We start from the raw sequence: 17,783 nt of genomic DNA, 5'->3' as shown, positions 1-17,783 counted from the left end.
TCTGAAAAAATGTTGGTAAGATCTATATCACCCTTTCTTATATATAATGTGGCTGCACGTACTGTATAATTATGGCAATCTCAGTGTCATGGGAAAAACTGCACTTTCCAAAAGAGTGAAAGTCCAAACTAAAACCTATAGGGCTAATGCAGACCGCTGGGATTTTCCCCCCGCAATGGTGTAAATGTGTCATTTTATGCTCTGTTGTCGTGTTCTGAAAATAGCAGATCTACAAGCTCAAAGTCGTCGTACAGCTTCCTAAGTTCCTCCTCCACATCACAGCACCTCTGATGGTTGACACACACGGCCACTCTTGACCAGGAGGAACATTCCCCCTGCTGCGGCCAGAGTGCCCAGAGTCAGTCCCACTGCACAGACCACATCCGCTGCAGAACTGGCCTTCACCACCGGCTCAGGTTCTGAGTCTGCAACAAATGACACCAGAGACACAACAAAACTATCAAAGATTTTTGCTGAGGAACACCTCGAGCCCCTTCAATGACCCCTATGGTTCTCCTTTATCCACAATGTTGTTGTAACAGACTTTTTACCTAAAACTTCCACTTCCTTGTTTAATGTGGAATTTCCCCTGTGCCCTTATACGGTATCCAAAAGTATAATTTACTGTTACATTTAAATATTCATTGTGTCTTAGAGTTTTGGGGTATAATGTTCATGGTGCGTTTTTCTTTTTTCTTTTTTACCAGTGGTCCTTGAGGGGGTTCCAGGTGGTCCCCAACTAAATCATAGTTGGTAACCAATTGGACGCTTCTTCTTCTTTTCGTGTCTTTGAAGCATGTGGTTAGATGACAGTTTCCCATTTCTTTACACAGTCTTGAACACTTATTAGCTCTTTAACTCTTGAGAGCATAAAATCATTTCATTTTACGAAAGAGTTAAATTATTATTAAACATCAGTTATCAAGCATCAGTTAATTTACAAGAAGTCTACACAATTAGAGAATGTAGAATAATTGTTATTTTGATCAACGTTTAGCTGTTATCTCTCCTATGGTACCACCATTAATACTGGAATTGTGGATAAAGGTGTGACACGCTGTAACACGTTGGGAGCTTGTAGATTTTTAAAGATGGAGTGCCGTGCTTTTTGTATTTCTTCCAGTTCATGTATTTATGCGGTGACAGTACTTCATTAGAACCCTTGGTGTGGTTGTTAAATCAAAATGTTCTATGGGGGTATACTGACCCCAGAACCTGACAGTGGGCTGGTCCAGGGCAGGGTGCGTCACACTGCAGCTGTACTCGTCTCCCTCGTGGGGAATGAAGTCCAGTGAGGAGAACTGGTGGAAGGTTCCGTCCTCATCAGGGAAGTAGCGGCTCAGAGACGCTCCGCTCACCGCCTCACCGTTCCTGCTCCAGCTGACCTGCAGTGGTGGAGGACAAGTACGTTTACTTTTATACTTTCACCTCAGTACTTTGGTCAGACGTACTAACAGAACGACAGGCGATAGTCCGACCCCCTACCCCAAAACGCAAACCCTAAACATAACCAGTCACCGGGAAGCCACAGGTTAGTTTTAACCCGCCCACGGCTTAGATCTGATCTGCCACGCACGTCGAAAGCCACGGGTTCGTTTTAACCTGCCACACATGTCAGGAGCCACGGGTGAGTTTTATCCTGCCATGGGTTCGTTTTAACCTGCCACGCATGTTGGGAGCCACGGGTGAGTTTTAACCTGCCACACATGTCACAGGAGCCACGGGTAGCCAGACAATATCACCCTGGGGAAATTGGGTGCAAAAGCAGATAAGTCTGGCTACGCGAGGCTATAGTAGGCTACTATACTACTACACTACAGGACAGATATTGTGCTTTTGTAAGGAGTGTTGATTTTAGATTTTAGTTTTAGCCAGTCTTTTGAATAGTTTGCATTTAGTTTTAGTCACATGTTAGTCACCTGGAATGTTTTAGTGTTAGTCTAGTTTTAGTCGACTAAATATCATACGGTTTTAGTCGACTAAATTTACAGTTGATTTGGCGACGGTTGATTTTACACTTGCTGATCTAGCCGATCTACAAGCTCACAATGCGTCGCAGTGCGACGAGTTGTTGATCAGCTATTTTCAGCATGCAACCTAGTGTAAAATGACTTATTTATACTGGATCTCTTGTCCACTTGTCCCTTACATTTCAGTCTAGTTTTTATTTGTTGATGAAATTGTCAATATATTTAGTCTTAGTTTTAGTCATCATAGTTTAGTTTTCATTTATGTAAGTCAGTGGTAGTCGACGAACATAGTATTCATCGACGAAATCAACACTGGTAAGAAGTGATAAAAGTACAATATTATGAATTAACCTAATACATTTTAGTTTTATTTCAAATATAGCTATTTTCACTAAATACTGCAATACGGCATTGTGAGCTTCAAGGTTTTTCAAAAATAGCAGATGTGCCACGCTGCAAGCTTGTGCATCTGCTGTTTTTGAATAGAACGTCACAGTTACCGCTTTCAGAACGATGAGGGCACCAGAAGAGAATTTCCCATTCATTTTTCCATAGATGTTTCAAAAAGTATTTATTTAAAGATCTTTAAAGCCTCGGACAAAGCCAACTCGGCTCCGGACAAATCATGACAATAAACAAAAATTATTGGGCTGGACAAATAATTAAAAAGAAGAAAAACAAAGATATAAAAAAGGGGTTATTCTTTCTAATTATTTGTTCGGCCCCAAAAAATAGTCCGAGGCTTAATGGTCTTTAAATAAATACATCTATGTCAATGACAATGGGAAACTCTCTTCCGGTGCCCTCGAACGGGGCACTGCGGTAGCTCTATAACCAACGCAAAATGCTTTCCCGGTTTGAATTCAAAATGAAATTTCCACTTGGAGTTGAGGTCATATTTGAACTAGGAGTACTTGGATTGGGTACTGACCTGGAGAGATGGAGGGTAGAAGTGTCTGACGTAGCAGATGAGTGTGTTCTCCACCCCCAGCTCCACCTCCTCTGATGCGTACAGGAAACTGTCAGGAGCTTCTGTTGGGTGCAGAAACGGGTCCCAAAATGTAAATGTGCAGTAAATATAGTGACCTTTTTGGTAAAAACACAAAACAATATTCTGATAGTAAGCATTGTGTTCATTTTAACAATACGAACTCGTGAAATGGGATATTCTGCATAATGAGTACTTTCTACTTTTTCCACCCCTGCTCTTTGGTAAACAAAAATATGTCAGGTCGGGATACCAATTGTATCGAGTGTGCGAGTGCGTGTGTGCATGTGTGTATGCATAATTAATTCGACTAATAATCGGAAGCTGAGTTAGAAATTTACTTACTAAATCGACTACTGAAAACAAACAACCAAACAAATAGAACATGTCCACAGTAGAGCAAAGAAACTGTATTTTGTCCTTTACCCCGGGGGTTCCCAACCTGGGGGTCGCGACCCCTGGGGGGCAATTTATTTTATTTTTTGGGCAACTGAATGAATGGAAAATGGAAATTAAGAGTTTACATTTGCGGGGTCCCCAGCCAAAAAAGAACCCCTGCTTTATACCTTGTTCTTCAGGTGGATTCTTCTCCACGTTTGTCATCGCTGACAGAACATCGTGACACAATCTCTTGTTCTTCCCAGCATTGTCAAACATGTGTTTCTTGTCGAAGATTGAGGGTATCATACTGCTAATGAATGGAGGATAGGTGAACACGAGCTCTCCTCTCTGGAAGTCCACGTAGAATGTCTCGTCGCCGTCAACGGTCAACTCTATCTCAGTGCGGTTCACAAAGCAGCCCACCAAATACTGAACATCGTGGATAACTGGAAAAAAATACAAATAAAACAATGTTACATTAATTAGTAGATAATGTATACATTGATAAGTTCCATGGTTGGTCATTAAAGGGGAATTTCACTATAAAACATTTCTGGGCTCATTTCCATGTCAACTCAGACATTGTTTTAGTTTATTGATTCTATATAAATTTTAACAGACATGTTAAAATTGACAATGACATGACAATGATTCCTTTATCATGTGTAGGCCTACTAGGGCAAGGGCATGATGTCATCGTAGCACTGTTTTGTTGGAGCAAGAACAAAAAAAAACAATTGTATATATTTCAAATTGAAATGTATTGAATTTAATGCAAAGACTCCCACACACTTTGGACACTTGCCAATACTTGATTAATTTCCTTGCATTTGAAATCAGTTTCTTTTTAAGCTTTCTACAAAAAAAAGGATTTCAAATGCAAGGAAATTAATCTGTCAAAGGCAAGCCAGTATCTGTAAAGATGTGAACCCATGATGTAAAGTGTGTGAGTCTTTGCATTAAATACGTTTCAATCCATTTTGAAACATTCCCAGTGGGTATGGTCTGAGGTCCATAGGCTGATGGGGAAATCCCAGTAAACAGGGATGGTCTTCTATATGGGACAAGTATAAGTATCTTAATAGGTAAACATTCATTTTGTTGGGAGCCTTGACAGAGGAATGACGTGACTCTTTGATACAGAGACAGCCATGGCGGCAAGACTGTTCAGGACAGGAGAAAAACTTTTTATCCTAAATGAGTTAATAGCACAGGCAGACTCTTCACATACTATAGCATGTCTGAAATAAATGTCAGAGCTGTAATATAAAAGTAATATGTAATATTATTACTTTTTCTAAGGAGTAATAAGTAATAAGTAACATATTACTCTCTTAAGTATATTGCCCAACACTGCACAGACGTGAACTTTTCAAGCCTGTTAAGACATATACTCTATAAGCCATATCTCCAAAACTGGTGGGTCAAACTGAACAACCAATATGTCAATTTGAAACTATGATTCACTGCTTTCATATTACATGAAAAATAAATAAATAATAATAATAAATAAACAATGACTTCAGTGGTTCAGTGAGAAACGGTCACATGTCATCTTTGTGATTGATGATTTATACACAGGGATGCACATTTTAAGTCATATCAGGAGTTCGGGAATCAATTTAATCTGACGGGGAGGTATGGGGTGAATTTTGGAAATATCTTCAACTAAGGAGTAGTGTTAGCCTGACACTACTACACATTGCTATGGCTAGTGATTCAGGGCTGGAGCCAGGCTAGAGTAAATGTGTTCAACCTTAACATACATGGGGTATAGAGGAATCAAATATGTTCAAAATCTTTGTTTGACTTGCCACATACAATGTATGCCTCTGCCTCAATATTTTACAAAAGTATAATGGAATTACAAAGTGGGAAGACTGAAAATATAACAAAAATATAATTCACTAGGCACTAGGGATATTAGAAGCAAATTTACCATTATAAAATCAAATATTCTATACACTATACTACTAAGACAATAGATGTTGGAAATGTAAAGGTAAAATGTTACATGCTTTTTGGGATTGTCTTGTGGTTTTACCCTTTTGGAAAGAGGTAGCCTACGGAGGAAACTTGAAGAATGATTTGGACAAAGACTACCAGAATCTTTAAAGTTCTGTCTTCTGGGAGATAGCACATTTTGCCACAAGGGGTCACCAAGGCACACCATGCTTTCATTGGTAACAAATTGGAATATAGCCAGATCATTTGAAAAATGATAGCTGTAACGCCTTTACATGGCTTTACAGGCTACACATATTTCTTGTTAAAGTGAAATGTATGTAATTAAAATGACTCTTTTGCAACAACATATGTTACTACCAACCTCTGTCATTGGTATTGCTTAACCTGCCTTTTATATAAACATATTCGCCAACGTTTTATTATTATTATTATTATTATTATCATCATCATTACCCATTTTGGGGCGGGAACTCCTTTTGGTGTTAGCATTACATTATGCTTTAGCTATAGAAAAATAGCAGATCTACAAGATCATAGCGCGCTACCGAGTGGCGCGCTACGAGCTTGTAGGTCTGCTATTTTTTGAAAAATCTGATCTCAGGTCAAAATGGGTTAAATCGTGGCAAGATTCTTACCTTCAGAAGTGGCGCAGCAGATTGTGAAAGTCAGTGAGATGAAGAGGAGGATGGTGGCGGTAGGATTCTTCATCTCTCTCTGCAGTAAGTTGGCTCACATGCAGACATCAGAGACACACTGGAGTCAACAGCACTTTGTGTTGTCTTTACTCCCCCCCCCCCCACCCCACCCGTGGAGGAAGTCATAACTTTACATCTATTGTCTTTTCATCAATTCAAGAAGGTTCTAAAATCACTTCTCCTAACCACCAAGTACTTCCCATACGGTCTGCTAAATTAACCTGGTGTACTTTTATTGTCTGACTTGGGTCTATTGTGCTTTTTCTTTTCTATATACAGTACATTTCCGTCCTCTCACTGTCCCTGTATTTTATCTGTATTCTTATGTTTAAGATCTGCATGTTCAATATGATTGTTTTTTCTTTAAACAAACTAAAACAAACTATGAATGCGTAAACATGCCTGGAGAAGCCACTTGCAAGCCCCTGTTTTTAGGCAATCCACATTGTTGCCGACAGGTTTTACCGTGATGATTATTTGCGTTCATGGATTAATTTAAAACAAAAACTAAATCTCACGACTGAAAATGTTTGTATGACCATGAAGTCCTAATGTGAAACAGCATGAATGGATGAATGGAATTAACACAATTATGTAAAATGATGATGTTATAGTAATGTTTCAGCTGTTCTATATAGGCCTACTGCCAACCAACTGAAGTGACTGGATTCACAACCGGTCTGACTGGATTTACAATAGAGAGCATAATCTTTGCTCACTGCTGGGAACTGAGTAGAGTGAGTAATCACGGGCAGATATATTTCATCTACGACATTATCGTACAGGTAGCCTACTAAGCACCCTGTTTAGGTACATACTGTCACGGTGGCAGAATGACTGAACCCAAATGCAGAGCAGAGTAGGCCTAGTTTATTTTATGGCTTCTGATTTTATTTTAAATCAGAAGCCATCTTAGCTTACAAGCAAAGTAAAAAATGCAACTTGCAAGCAGTAACTCAGGAGAGCCAAACTGTTCAAAACTACAGAGGGGAAACTATAGGAAGTCCAAAAGATCAAACTAACCAAAAGAACAAAACATAGGAAGTGGCTGACAGGGAGACATGGTATGCAGACCATGACACATACTTTATGTGAATACGTAGCCTACGCTCAGAAGCTCCAATACAATTTAAACATGATACAACAACCTAAAACACTCAATAAACAATACACACAAGCAGTGGCGTATGCAGGAATGACATTTTAGGGAGGCAAACATATGCGGACGCCCCGCAATCTGCGATTGGAAATGACACTTTGCTCGCGTTGTCGGGCTGTACTAACTTAATTTGCAGCCGACTTTTCAAATGCATTTTGAGGTTGCACTATCAGAAACAATAAACAGGTTTTCAAAGAGATTTTGAAATCAAACAATGTCAAAAATGTATGTGGTTTGAAAGCCTGGTGAAGGTGAACATCACTGTGGAACGGCAGGTGTCTCGTCTATCATTGACGATATGCTGTAACACACACAGAGACAGGTAGAGAGGTGAAAGGAACCACTAAAGCTTGTAGATCTGGACACTGGGGGTTCATGTGGTTAAATGTAATGTTTGAAGATAAAGCCTACAGTAATGTACGTACCTTCATTTAGTGGCACCTCCACCAGTCCAGCTGTGGAAAGTTAACGTGAAAAGTTCAGAGATGAAGCTAAAAGTTATAACACAGATAACTCTTTGAATTAGAACTGTATACTAAATTATTCTACTCATGACAAAGGAGAACAATCATCTGTGAATTCTAACTGATTCAAATTCATATTAGGTTATTTTCTTTCTTTCTTTGTGTTCATAGTCTCACCAGACGTGTTCCTCTTGTAGCAGATAAATCCAGCAATGAGAACCATCAGTCCCGCTAGCAGGCCAGCTGTTCCCATCCCTATCTTAACCTTCTGGGACTCAGTCATACCTGTAGGACAACAACAACAACACAGTCAATAAACAACTAACATTTCAGACCACATCTGTTTGTGATCTGCAAACATCAATCACACAAAATATACACGCTTTGGCTTACATACGACAGGTTATGTTTGAGCAAACTGCATCTATACCATGTTATTATATAACATTACATTATACAGTTAATTCTACATTATGTACAATGCGACTAATATCAAGACTAGAAAAGTGCTTCTTCTAAGTGCATCTATCTCCGCCAGGCTGGGTTGCCTAGCCAAGGCTGTGCACTGTCTGTAAGCCATGGGTTGTGAACATGTGAGGAAGTTGGAAAGATAGCATGTGTACAGTATGAAAACTGTGTAACTTTGTGGCACCCTCTACGGCCAGAAGTAGGATCTAATATAAAGGTCTAAAGGATTTAGAACAGCAGATGTAATATACGTACATTAGTTAGTAGCAGTACTTGCACGCTCTGCTTGCACACAAGTAGGCCATGTATAGCCAGCTGCTTGTGTGCAAGGCGCAAGTTGGCACCTCGACAGAGTGCATTTCTAGTTATTATTATTATTATTATTATTAATAATAATAATTACCCCAGTCATTTAACATGGGCTCCCGGAGGCTGGCGTGCTCTACCTTACAGGTGATCTTTTCTCCAAATACGGGCGTGACCTCCAGGTAAGCGTGAGTGTGGTACAACCAGTTCTTATCGGGCAGTACTGCCGTGAAGCTCACGTGCGAGGTCACTTCCTGTCCGTTCCTCAGCCATGTGACTCGGATGGTTTTGGGGTAGAAGTGGTGAACGCTGCACACCAGCTGGCTAGAATGATTGCTGCTGCTGTCTGGACTTTCTGACCTCAGTATGACGTTGGGCGGCACTATAGGTGACACACACACACACACACACACACACACACACACACACACAAGTAAGATGCCTGAGGGCAGTCTTACTGGTGTGTCTGTGTGTTGACGGCAGACTGCTGGTCGAGTGCTGGTGCTTTGGCATGGGGGAGTCAGATCAACATGGAATGAATTCTGTACTGGCCATATAAGGAGCATGTCTTGAGTGTTCAGGGTTTGATGAGGTCAGATCAACATATGGAATGTCAGAACAGGTTAGCTCCATACAGTATATGGAGATCTAAGGGTGGTAGCGGGGACATTCTCTTGAGTGTACAGGGTTTGATGAGGGCCCAGGTAGGTAAAAAGTCATTTAGTGCTAGCTCTTTATGCGTTTGTCTACTAATTTTGTATGTCCATGACATGGCAAAAATATAATTTTGACAAAATGTCCACCACAAGCCAGCATGGCGATGACCCCTGGCCAAACCCCAGGTGAACTATGAAAACAAAATAACAAAAAATACAGTTGACCCAATACATCTTAGTTGACTGTTTGACCTCGCTGATAAGATAAAAGATAAGCGAGGTGAGGAGTGCTGCATGCATGGTGGCACATTTCGGCACTGATTAAATGACATTTCAGCAGCCCCCGGACAGTATTTCAGTATTTTGCATTGCATTTTGTGCCGAGGGCTACAGCCCTTAAAGCCCATGCATTAAGTTGGCTGTATGTCAGTACTCGGCTCATATACCCACCAGTAACTTTGAGTACATCATACCCAGCAGATACACGGCGGAAACAGCTGCTGTTGCTATTTTTTCTCTGCTGTGTCATGATGGCAGGGTTCTTGTTAGCGGCCTCCGCAAGGCGTATGGTGTCCTTCGTGTAGCCAGTGAACTTGCCCGTGGCGCTGCTGTACCCCGCTACCAGCATCTTGTTGAAGAAGTACCTCTCCAGGTACAGAGCATCACTGCCGTTTCTGGCAGAGAACTGGCAGTGCACAACGCCATGAGCGAACAGACCATCTGCAGGGTGACAGACAGTGACGTTCAAAGGTTGTATTTCAACTTGTTCTAACTTCTCCTTTTTGTACACTATAGTCTTGCAGAGGTTTTCCCTTTTAATTATTAAAGCGCATACATCAATAAATTAGTTACTTCATTAAATTATATTATATCATATCACCACCTCATTCCGGCCAATCACCTTCGTCTTCAATGTTTGTGTGTGCACAAACCCTCAAAGCTAAATAAATACATGCACTAAAACCACCAGACCATCAGAATACTCTGAGGCGGGTTAACGCTAGACTGAATGGGTGAGGGCAGGGGAAGCGCTGGTTTTGCTTCACTCTCAACGGAATGCTTTTAACTACGCACTTCATAAATGGAGGAGCTTTCTCTAATAACAACCTAAAACATGAACCTTGGTTGAAAAAAACTAAAGTTGTCCTTTAACACTCTAATTACAACCTGTTCCTCACTGACAAACTCATTAGAGACTGCCGACTCATGTAAACCTATTTCAAACTGTGTGAGTCAACTATAAAATAGAGTCCATTTAAGCTAAGGCATGACCATCTCTTGTTACTCCTGAAACTCTGTACACTCCTGAAAGTAAACAAAAACAAGTGCTCCCCTTTCCTCGCTCAGAAATCTTTTTTTCAAACTTTTGTTCTGGTCTCAAATGTAGATTCAGCCTAATACGCATGCACTGCCTATAACTGAACACATGTGCACTTATGTATAATACACACACACACACACACACACACACACACACACACACACACACACACACACACACACACACACACACACACACACACACACACACACACACACACACACACACACACACACACACACACACACACACACACACACACACACACACACACACACGTAGCATAATGATAAAAAAATATAAAATGATAATGATAATGATGAAAATAAACTCTCTCAAATGTCCTTTTTTTTTAAATAAACACTTCTCCACTCAACTCACCTACTGCAGTCAGAGACAGGAGCAGCCAGAGAACAGAGCAGACCCATTTAAGCACAGCCATGATTTAACCAGGAATGAGGAAACATTCTGCAGTCACTGGCGCTTTATATGGGGAGGCATACAATGGTCATGACATGACAGACAGCACACCTAGCCGTTAATAGAAGATTTGAGAACGGATTAATCACATTAGAAATATCATCAGTTGTGCTGCTTAGTCAGTTTTGTCAGAGCAGCAGCATTATTGGCTTAGGATTGGCACAAACACAAAACAATTCAAATAATAAATTAGATTTTCCTGTGGTAATAGCTGAATAGGATGGGGCAGGTCTACACCCCTGTATTATCGTCAGTTATTGTGGTGGTACTTGGACAGCCAAATATTTTCTGAGGTGATACTTGGTATAATAATAATAATAATAATAATAATAATAATAAAAATGTCATGACATGAAATGCAGCTCAAAGTGATTTACAGAGCAATGGAGAAAGAAAGAAACGAAAAGCATAAACATATTAAAATAATAAATAATTAAAAATAAAAACCCCTGCAATAGTTCACCCGGAGCGGTCGAAATTTGAAATTTCGAATCCCGGGTATAGGACACAAAAGTGATGGATTCCAGCTTTTGAGCATTATCATTTTGACAACAATGAATACATTTAATGTTAACTTAGAGATGTGATCATCTGTAATTCCTCCATTGATGGTGTCTGACTGGTTTTGTTTTTCAGCACCACCCTGTGGTGGGCAGCAGACAGCAGACAAAGTGACAAAGGAATGGTTGTCAAAACATTTTCTTGTCATGGGGGCATTGAATTTGTGTTAGCATTTCCTGTAATCTGGCTGCACGTATATGGCAATCTCAGTGTAGAGGGAAAATCTGCACTTTCCAAAAGAGTGAAAGTCCAAACTAAAACCTTATGCAGACCGCTGGGATTTCTCTTCACAATGCTGTAAATGTGCAATTTTATGCTCCGTTGTCGTGTTCTGAAAATAGCAGATATACAAGCTCAAAGTCGCCATACAGCTTCCTAAGTTCCTCCTCCACATCACAGCACATCTGATGGTTGACACACACGGCCACTCTTGACCAGGAGGAACATTCCCCCTGCTGCGGCCAGAGTGCCCAGAGTCAGTCCCACTGCACAGACCACATCCGCTGCAGAACTGGCCTTCACCACCTGCTCAGGTTCTGAGTCTGCAACGCCACCAGAGAGACAACAAAACTATCAAAGATTTAGCTGAGGAACACCTGGAGACCCTTCAAGGGTCCCTGTGGTTCTCCGCACACCCCACTTTGAAACCCACTGGTTTATAATGGATACACAAGAACAATATAAGTGTACAACAACATTAGTTGAATTTGAGTCACTCCCTTTAGTTCTGCAGGTCTAAACTCTACATAACCCCATGATAATTAAACTTTGGTAGAACGTTAGAATGTTGTGCATGCAGGCTTGTACGGTTATCTGGGTATAGCCGTATGAGTCAAAATATTGTACATCACCTTTTTTCTGTCCAAGTTCTCCTTTATCCACAATGTTGCTGTAACAGACTTTTTACCTAAAACTTCTACTTCCTTGTTTAATGTGGAATTTCCCCTGTGCCACATTATACGGTAGTATACATTTAAACAGAATTCAAAAGTATAATTTCCTGTTAAATTTAAATATTCATTGATGCTTCTTCTTCTTTTCGTGTCTTTGAAGCACATGGTTAGATGACAGTTTCCCATTTCTTTATGCGTATTAGCTCTTTAACTCTTGAGAGCATAAAATAATTTCATTTTACGCAAGAGTTAAATTATTGTTAAACATCTGCATCACTTAATTTTCAAGGAGTCTACACAATTAGAGAATGTAGTATAATTGTTATTTTGATCAACGTTTGGCTGTTATCTCCCACAACAATTCAATTCAATTCAATTCAATTCAATTCAATTCAATTCAATTCAATTCAATTCAATTCAATTCAATTCAATTCATTATTGGCATGAGAAATACGTTTACATTGAAAAGGCAAGCAACCAAGTACAATCAAACAATATCACACGAGAGGCTGTGCTTTGCCGTGATTCAGACTATATAATGAATTGCATTTTTAATGAATTGCATTTTTATAGCGCTTTTCCGAGTGCTCAAAGCGCTTTACAATGGTTCATTCATTCATACCCATTGGGAGGTGAAGCGGCGAACAGTCAACGCCAGCGTCCTCACTTCCCACATTCACACACCAATGGTGGCGAGCTCACACCGACCAACTCATTGGAGGCAATGTAGGGTTCAGTGTCTTGCCCAAGGACACTTCGACATGTGGACAGGAGGAGCCGGGATTCGAACCGCCGACCCAGGGATCATTGGACGACCTGCTCTACCTCCTGAGCCACAGCCGCCCAAATCAGTGGGTTTTATCTCCCATTGACTTAGAGGCACTAGAGGCAGCCAATCATGAAAAAAGTGTCCACTAGGTCCTCACTAGTCTCAACATTGACAGTATAAACAGGTTGTACCTGGCTAAAAAACTAAATCAAAATGTGTACTGGTATACTGACCCCAGAACCTGACAGTGGGCTGGTCCAGGGCAGGGTGCGTCACACTGCAGCTGTACTCGTCTCCCTCGTGGGGAATGAAGTCCAGTGAGGAGAACTGGTGGAAGGTTCCGTCCTCATCAGGGAAGTAACGGCTCAGAGACGCTCCGCTCACCGCCTCACCGTTCCTGCTCCAGCTGACCTGCAGTGGTGGAGGACAAGTACGTTTACTTGATAATTTGTATTTTTGGATACTTAGGACTTTCACCTCGGTACTTTGGTCCGACGTACTAACAGAACGAAAGGCAATAGTCCGACACCCTACCCCAAAACCCAAACTCAAAGTTAGTTTAGTTAGTTTTAACCTGCCACGGGTTAGTTTTAACCTGCAACACATGTCATGGAGCCACAGGTTAGTTTTAACCTGCCATGCGTTTTAACCTGCCATGGTATATTTCAAATATAGCTATTTTCTGGAACATCTTTTATTTCTTTAATACTGCAAAACGGCAATTGTGAGCTTCAAGATTTTGCTAAAATGTAAAAAATAAATAGCAGATGTGCGCTCGTTGTGCCGCACTGCAAGCTTGTGCATCTGCTGTTTTTGAATAGAATGTCGCTCTTTCAGAACGACGAGGGCACCAGAAGAGCATGTCCCATTCATTTTTCCATATACGTTTAAAAAAGTATTGACAATGGGAAATTATCTTCTGGTGCCCTCGAACGGGGCACCGGACGCTCTATAACCAACGCAAAATGCTTTAATTCAAAATTAAATTTTCACTTGTAGTTGAGGTCATATTTGAGTCTTTGACCAGGAGTATAGGTTGGGTACTGACCTGGAGGGATGGAGGGTAGAAGTGTCTGACGTAGCAGATGAGTGTGTTCTCCACCCCCAGCTCCTCGTCCTCAGATGCGTACAGGAAACTGTCAGGAGCTTCTGTTGGGTGCAGAAACGGGTCCAAAAACTTTCCAATTTTCTTTTACTTCTACTCCATACATGTCAGAGGCAAATATTGTACTTTTCACTACATTTATTTGAAAACTTTAGTTATTAGTTACTATGTAGACTTGAATTATTATTACAAAACATACATTTATCACTTCAGGCCTATACCATAGACCTACATACATTTACCACTTCAGGCCTATGTCATAGACCTACATACATTTACCACTTCAGGCCTATGTCATAGACCTACATACATTTACCACTTCAGGCCTATACCATAGACCTACATACATTTACCACTTCAGGCCTATGTCATAGACCTACATACATTTACCACTTCAGGCCTATGTCATAGACCTACATACATTTACCACTTCAGGCCTATATCATAGACCTACATACATTTACCACTTCAGGCCTATGTCATAGACCTACATTTACCACTTCAGGCCTATATCATAGACCTACATACATTTACCACTTCAGGCCTATGTCATAGACCTACATTTACCACTTCAGGCCTATATCATAGACCTACATACATTTACCACTTCAGGCCTATATCATAGTCCTACATACATTTACCACTTCAGGCCTATATCATAGACCTACATACATTTACCACTTCAGGCCTATGTCATAGACCTACATTTACCACTTCAGGCCTATATCATAGACCTACATACATTTACCACTTCAGGCCTATGTCATAGACCTACATTTACCACTTCAGGCCTATATCATAGACCTACATACATTTACCACTTCAGGCCTATATCATAGACCTACATACATTTACCACTTCAGGCCTATATCATAGACCTACATACATTTACCACTTCAGGCCTATGTCATAGACCTACATACATTTACCACTTCAGGCCTATGTCATAGACCTACATACATTTACCACTTCAGGCCTATATCATAGTCCTACATACATTTACCACTTCAGGCCTATGTCATAGACCTACATACATTTACCACTTCAGGCCTATGTCATAGACCTACATACATTTACCACTTCAGGCCTATATCATAGACCTACATACATTTACCACTTCAGGCCTATATCATAGACCTACATACATTTACCACTTCAGGCCTATATCATAGACCTACATACATTTACCACTTCAGGCCTATGTCATAGACCTACATACATTTACCACTTCAGGCCTATGTCATAGACCTACATACATTTACCACTTCAGGCCTATGTCATAGACCTACATACATTTACCACTTCAGGCCTATGTCATAGACCTACATACATTTACCACTTCAGGCCTATATCATAGACCTACATACATTTACCACTTCAGGCCTATATCATAGACCTACATACATTTACCACTTCAGGCCTATATCATAGACCTACGTACATTTACCACTTCAGGCCTATGTCATAGACCTACATACATTTACCACTTCAGGCCTATATCATAGACCTACATACATTTACACTATTTGAAAATAGCCGATCGAAGCTTACACTGCATCGTGATTGACATTTTGAACTCGTGAAATGGGATATTCTGCATAATGAGTACTTTCAATTTTTGGTACTCAAGTCAGTTTTGATTACTGTACTTTTACAGTATTTGTAACGGAGTAGTTCTACATTGTAGTATTGATATACTTTTACTTACAGTAAGTAACAAATGTGAGTACTTTTTCCACCACAGCTCTTTGGTAAACAAAAATATACCAAATGTATCTAATCAGAGGAGAGAACTCATTGAAGATACAGCATAAACCAGTGACAAAGGATGTGTGTGTGTGTGTGTGTGTGTGTGTGTGTGTGTGTGTGTGTGTGCACGTATGTATGCATAACATGGCGAGACACGGCCAAAGCATTTCCGGTGGTCCCCAGGTGTTGAGAACGCCTGCTTTACCTTGTTCTTCAGGTGGATTCTTCTCCACGTTTGTCATCGCTGACAGAACATCGTGACACACTCTCTTGTGCTTCCCAGCATTGACAAACATGTGTTTATCGTCGAAGATTGAGGGTACCATGGTGTCAATGAATAGGGGAAAGGTGAACACGAGCTCTCCTCTCTGGAAGTCCACGTAGAATGTCTCGTCGCCGTCAACGGTCAACTCTATCTCAGTGCGGTTCACAAAGCAGCCCACCAAATACTGAACATCGTGGATAACTGGAAAAAAAAAACAAATAAAACAATGTTACATTAATTAGTGGAAAAGGGGGAATTTCACTATCACTAATTCAACACTTCTGGGCTCATTTCCATGTCAACTCAGACATTGTTTTACTTTCTTGATTCAATACCTTGTCCTGAGGGTTAAGTTACTTAGGGGGTTGAGACCAGTATGGTCGAATCAGAGCTTATGAGGCAACTTCGGTTGCCAGCTCCTTGCAAGTGTACGGCCAGGGACCCAGTGAGCCTCGACCTTCTGACCCCATCTCCCCTTCAGGCCGGGGATCTGAGTGGTAGATTGATGGTCCTATAAGGGCGTGTTCGCCGTTCAAGGACGGGATCAGCCCGGGAGGTTGTTCTCGCTCTCGTGATAGCTAAGGGAGTGTATGAACATTAACTCTCAATGTGTATTCTGAGCAAATAGCTGATCTTAAACAACTGGAGGTTATGCAATAACCAGCATTAATCAGCATTTGCGAAGAATATGCCAGGTTGTCCTTCGCTTGCGTTAGCAGAAGAAAAGGGTAATCTGGGTGAGTGTGTGGAGGCGTGGACCCGTTTTATGTACCGGGTGCTGGGGCCGTGTCATCGCGCACTAAAGCCCAAGACAAAAGGAGTCTTGTGAGTTGATTTCCATCATCGTCATTATTAATTTGTGGCAAGATTACTTACTTTGAGAAGTGACGTAGCCGATTGTGAAAGTCAGTGAGATGAGGAGGAGGATGGTGGTGGTGGTAGGATTCTTCATCTCCCTCGGCAGTAAGGTGGCTCACATGCAGACATCAGACACTACTGGAGTCATTCAACAGCACTTGTATTGACTTTACTTCCTCCTTCTCACCAATGAGTCACAGTCTTGCCATTCAACTCATTTGTATTAGGGAGCAAAGTACAAAACTGATACATAGTTAATGGGAAAAAGCAATAAAACTGGGACTTTACGGGAGGATGGTGGCGGTAGGATTCCTGTAACTTCATTTCGAAAGGTGCTATATAATTAATAAAGACTTATTATTATTATTATTATTATTACTCGTCTTCGTGGGCTCCAAAATGGTCTGTACTCATTTTAACGACCAGGGCTGCAACATGTCCTCGCCACAACCATCAACATCCCAGGCCTAGCCTCAACTACGGTTTCCACCCTGGCCTTTTCACCCTCCCAGACAATTTGACATGAGATCCTTAAGTCAAATTTGGTATTTGTAAACCAAATACTGAGGATTTTATACTTTGATCGAGTCTCAGCCTGGCATGATGCCAAGCGTCAGGCCGTTCTGACACTGGGAACAGAGTAGGGTGAACGGGGAAAAACCAACCCCGCTGATGATAATCACGGTGCAGATATATATATATAGCTGAATGTCCCAAATGACATCTG

General features: G+C 40.9%; 3 protein-coding genes across 4 annotated transcripts; all 3 read right to left on the bottom strand.

Moving 5' to 3' along the window:
- On the bottom strand, positions 1-6,064 carry LOC308335063 (H-2 class II histocompatibility antigen, A-U alpha chain-like). Its single transcript, XM_080792024.1, has 5 exons — positions 5,943-6,064; positions 3,525-3,785; positions 2,902-3,002; positions 1,208-1,385; positions 1-425 (listed from the first exon to the last, which is right to left on the bottom strand). The coding sequence occupies exons 1-5, from the start codon at positions 6,013-6,015 to the stop codon at positions 277-279; spliced, it is 762 nt and encodes a 253-aa protein (XP_080648150.1). The 5' UTR covers positions 6,016-6,064; the 3' UTR covers positions 1-276.
- Positions 6,065-6,944: 880 nt separating this feature from the next.
- On the bottom strand, positions 6,945-11,088 carry LOC308335094 (rano class II histocompatibility antigen, A beta chain-like). Of its 2 annotated transcripts, none has more exons than XM_080792075.1 (6): positions 10,762-11,088; positions 9,506-9,775; positions 8,497-8,781; positions 7,803-7,910; positions 7,587-7,616; positions 6,945-7,462 (listed from the first exon to the last, which is right to left on the bottom strand). In XM_080792075.1, the coding sequence occupies exons 1-6, from the start codon at positions 10,802-10,804 to the stop codon at positions 7,449-7,451; spliced, it is 750 nt and encodes a 249-aa protein (XP_080648201.1). In that variant the 5' UTR covers positions 10,805-11,088; the 3' UTR covers positions 6,945-7,448. The 2 variants fall into 2 exon arrangements, with proteins under 2 accessions (XP_080648201.1, XP_080648200.1); XM_080792074.1 differs by having other exon boundaries at positions 10,758-11,086.
- A 400-nt stretch (positions 11,089-11,488) lies between these two features.
- On the bottom strand, positions 11,489-17,243 carry LOC308335665 (H-2 class II histocompatibility antigen, A-U alpha chain-like). Its single transcript, XM_080792782.1, has 5 exons — positions 17,075-17,243; positions 16,139-16,399; positions 14,128-14,228; positions 13,313-13,490; positions 11,489-11,959 (listed from the first exon to the last, which is right to left on the bottom strand). Exons 1-5 carry the CDS (start codon positions 17,148-17,150, stop codon positions 11,811-11,813), a joined length of 765 nt encoding a protein of 254 aa, XP_080648908.1. The 5' UTR covers positions 17,151-17,243; the 3' UTR covers positions 11,489-11,810.
- Between the last annotated feature and the right edge of the window lie 540 nt (positions 17,244-17,783).

This window comes from Protomyctophum bolini, assembly GCF_963924005.1.
Source record: "Protomyctophum bolini genome assembly, chromosome: 20".
NCBI lineage: Eukaryota > Metazoa > Chordata > Actinopteri > Myctophiformes > Myctophidae > Protomyctophum > Protomyctophum bolini.
This window is presented reverse-complemented; position numbering and strand designations above follow the sequence as displayed.

Coding starts and splice junctions, on each gene's coding strand:
- LOC308335063 (XM_080792024.1), bottom strand. CDS start 6,015: ATGAAGAATCCTACCGCCACCATCCTCCTCTTCATCTCACTGACTTTC. Junction 3,786..5,942: donor CTGCTGCGCCACTTCTGAAG/GTAAGAATCTTG, acceptor ATTTTTTTCCAG/TTATCCACGATGTTCAGTAT. Junction 1,386..2,901: donor TCTACCCTCCATCTCTCCAG/GTCAGTACCCAA, acceptor CCACCACTGCAG/GTCAGCTGGAGCAGGAACGG.
- LOC308335094 (XM_080792074.1), bottom strand. CDS start 10,818: ATGGCTGTGCTTAAATGGGTCTGCTCTGTTCTCTGGCTGCTCCTGTCT. Junction 9,776..10,757: donor CCTGTCTCTGACTGCAGTAG/GTGAGTTGAGTG, acceptor GTCACCCTGCAG/ATGGTCTGTTCGCTCATGGC. Junction 8,782..9,505: donor TGATGTACTCAAAGTTACTG/GTGGGTATATGA, acceptor TGTCACCTATAG/TGCCGCCCAACGTCATACTG.
- LOC308335665 (XM_080792782.1), bottom strand. CDS start 17,150: ATGAAGAATCCTACCACCACCACCATCCTCCTCCTCATCTCACTGACT. Junction 13,491..14,127: donor TCTACCCTCCATCCCTCCAG/GTCAGTACCCAA, acceptor CCACCACTGCAG/GTCAGCTGGAGCAGGAACGG. Junction 11,960..13,312: donor GCCCACTGTCAGGTTCTGGG/GTCAGTATACCA, acceptor GTGGCGTTGCAG/ACTCAGAACCTGAGCAGGTG.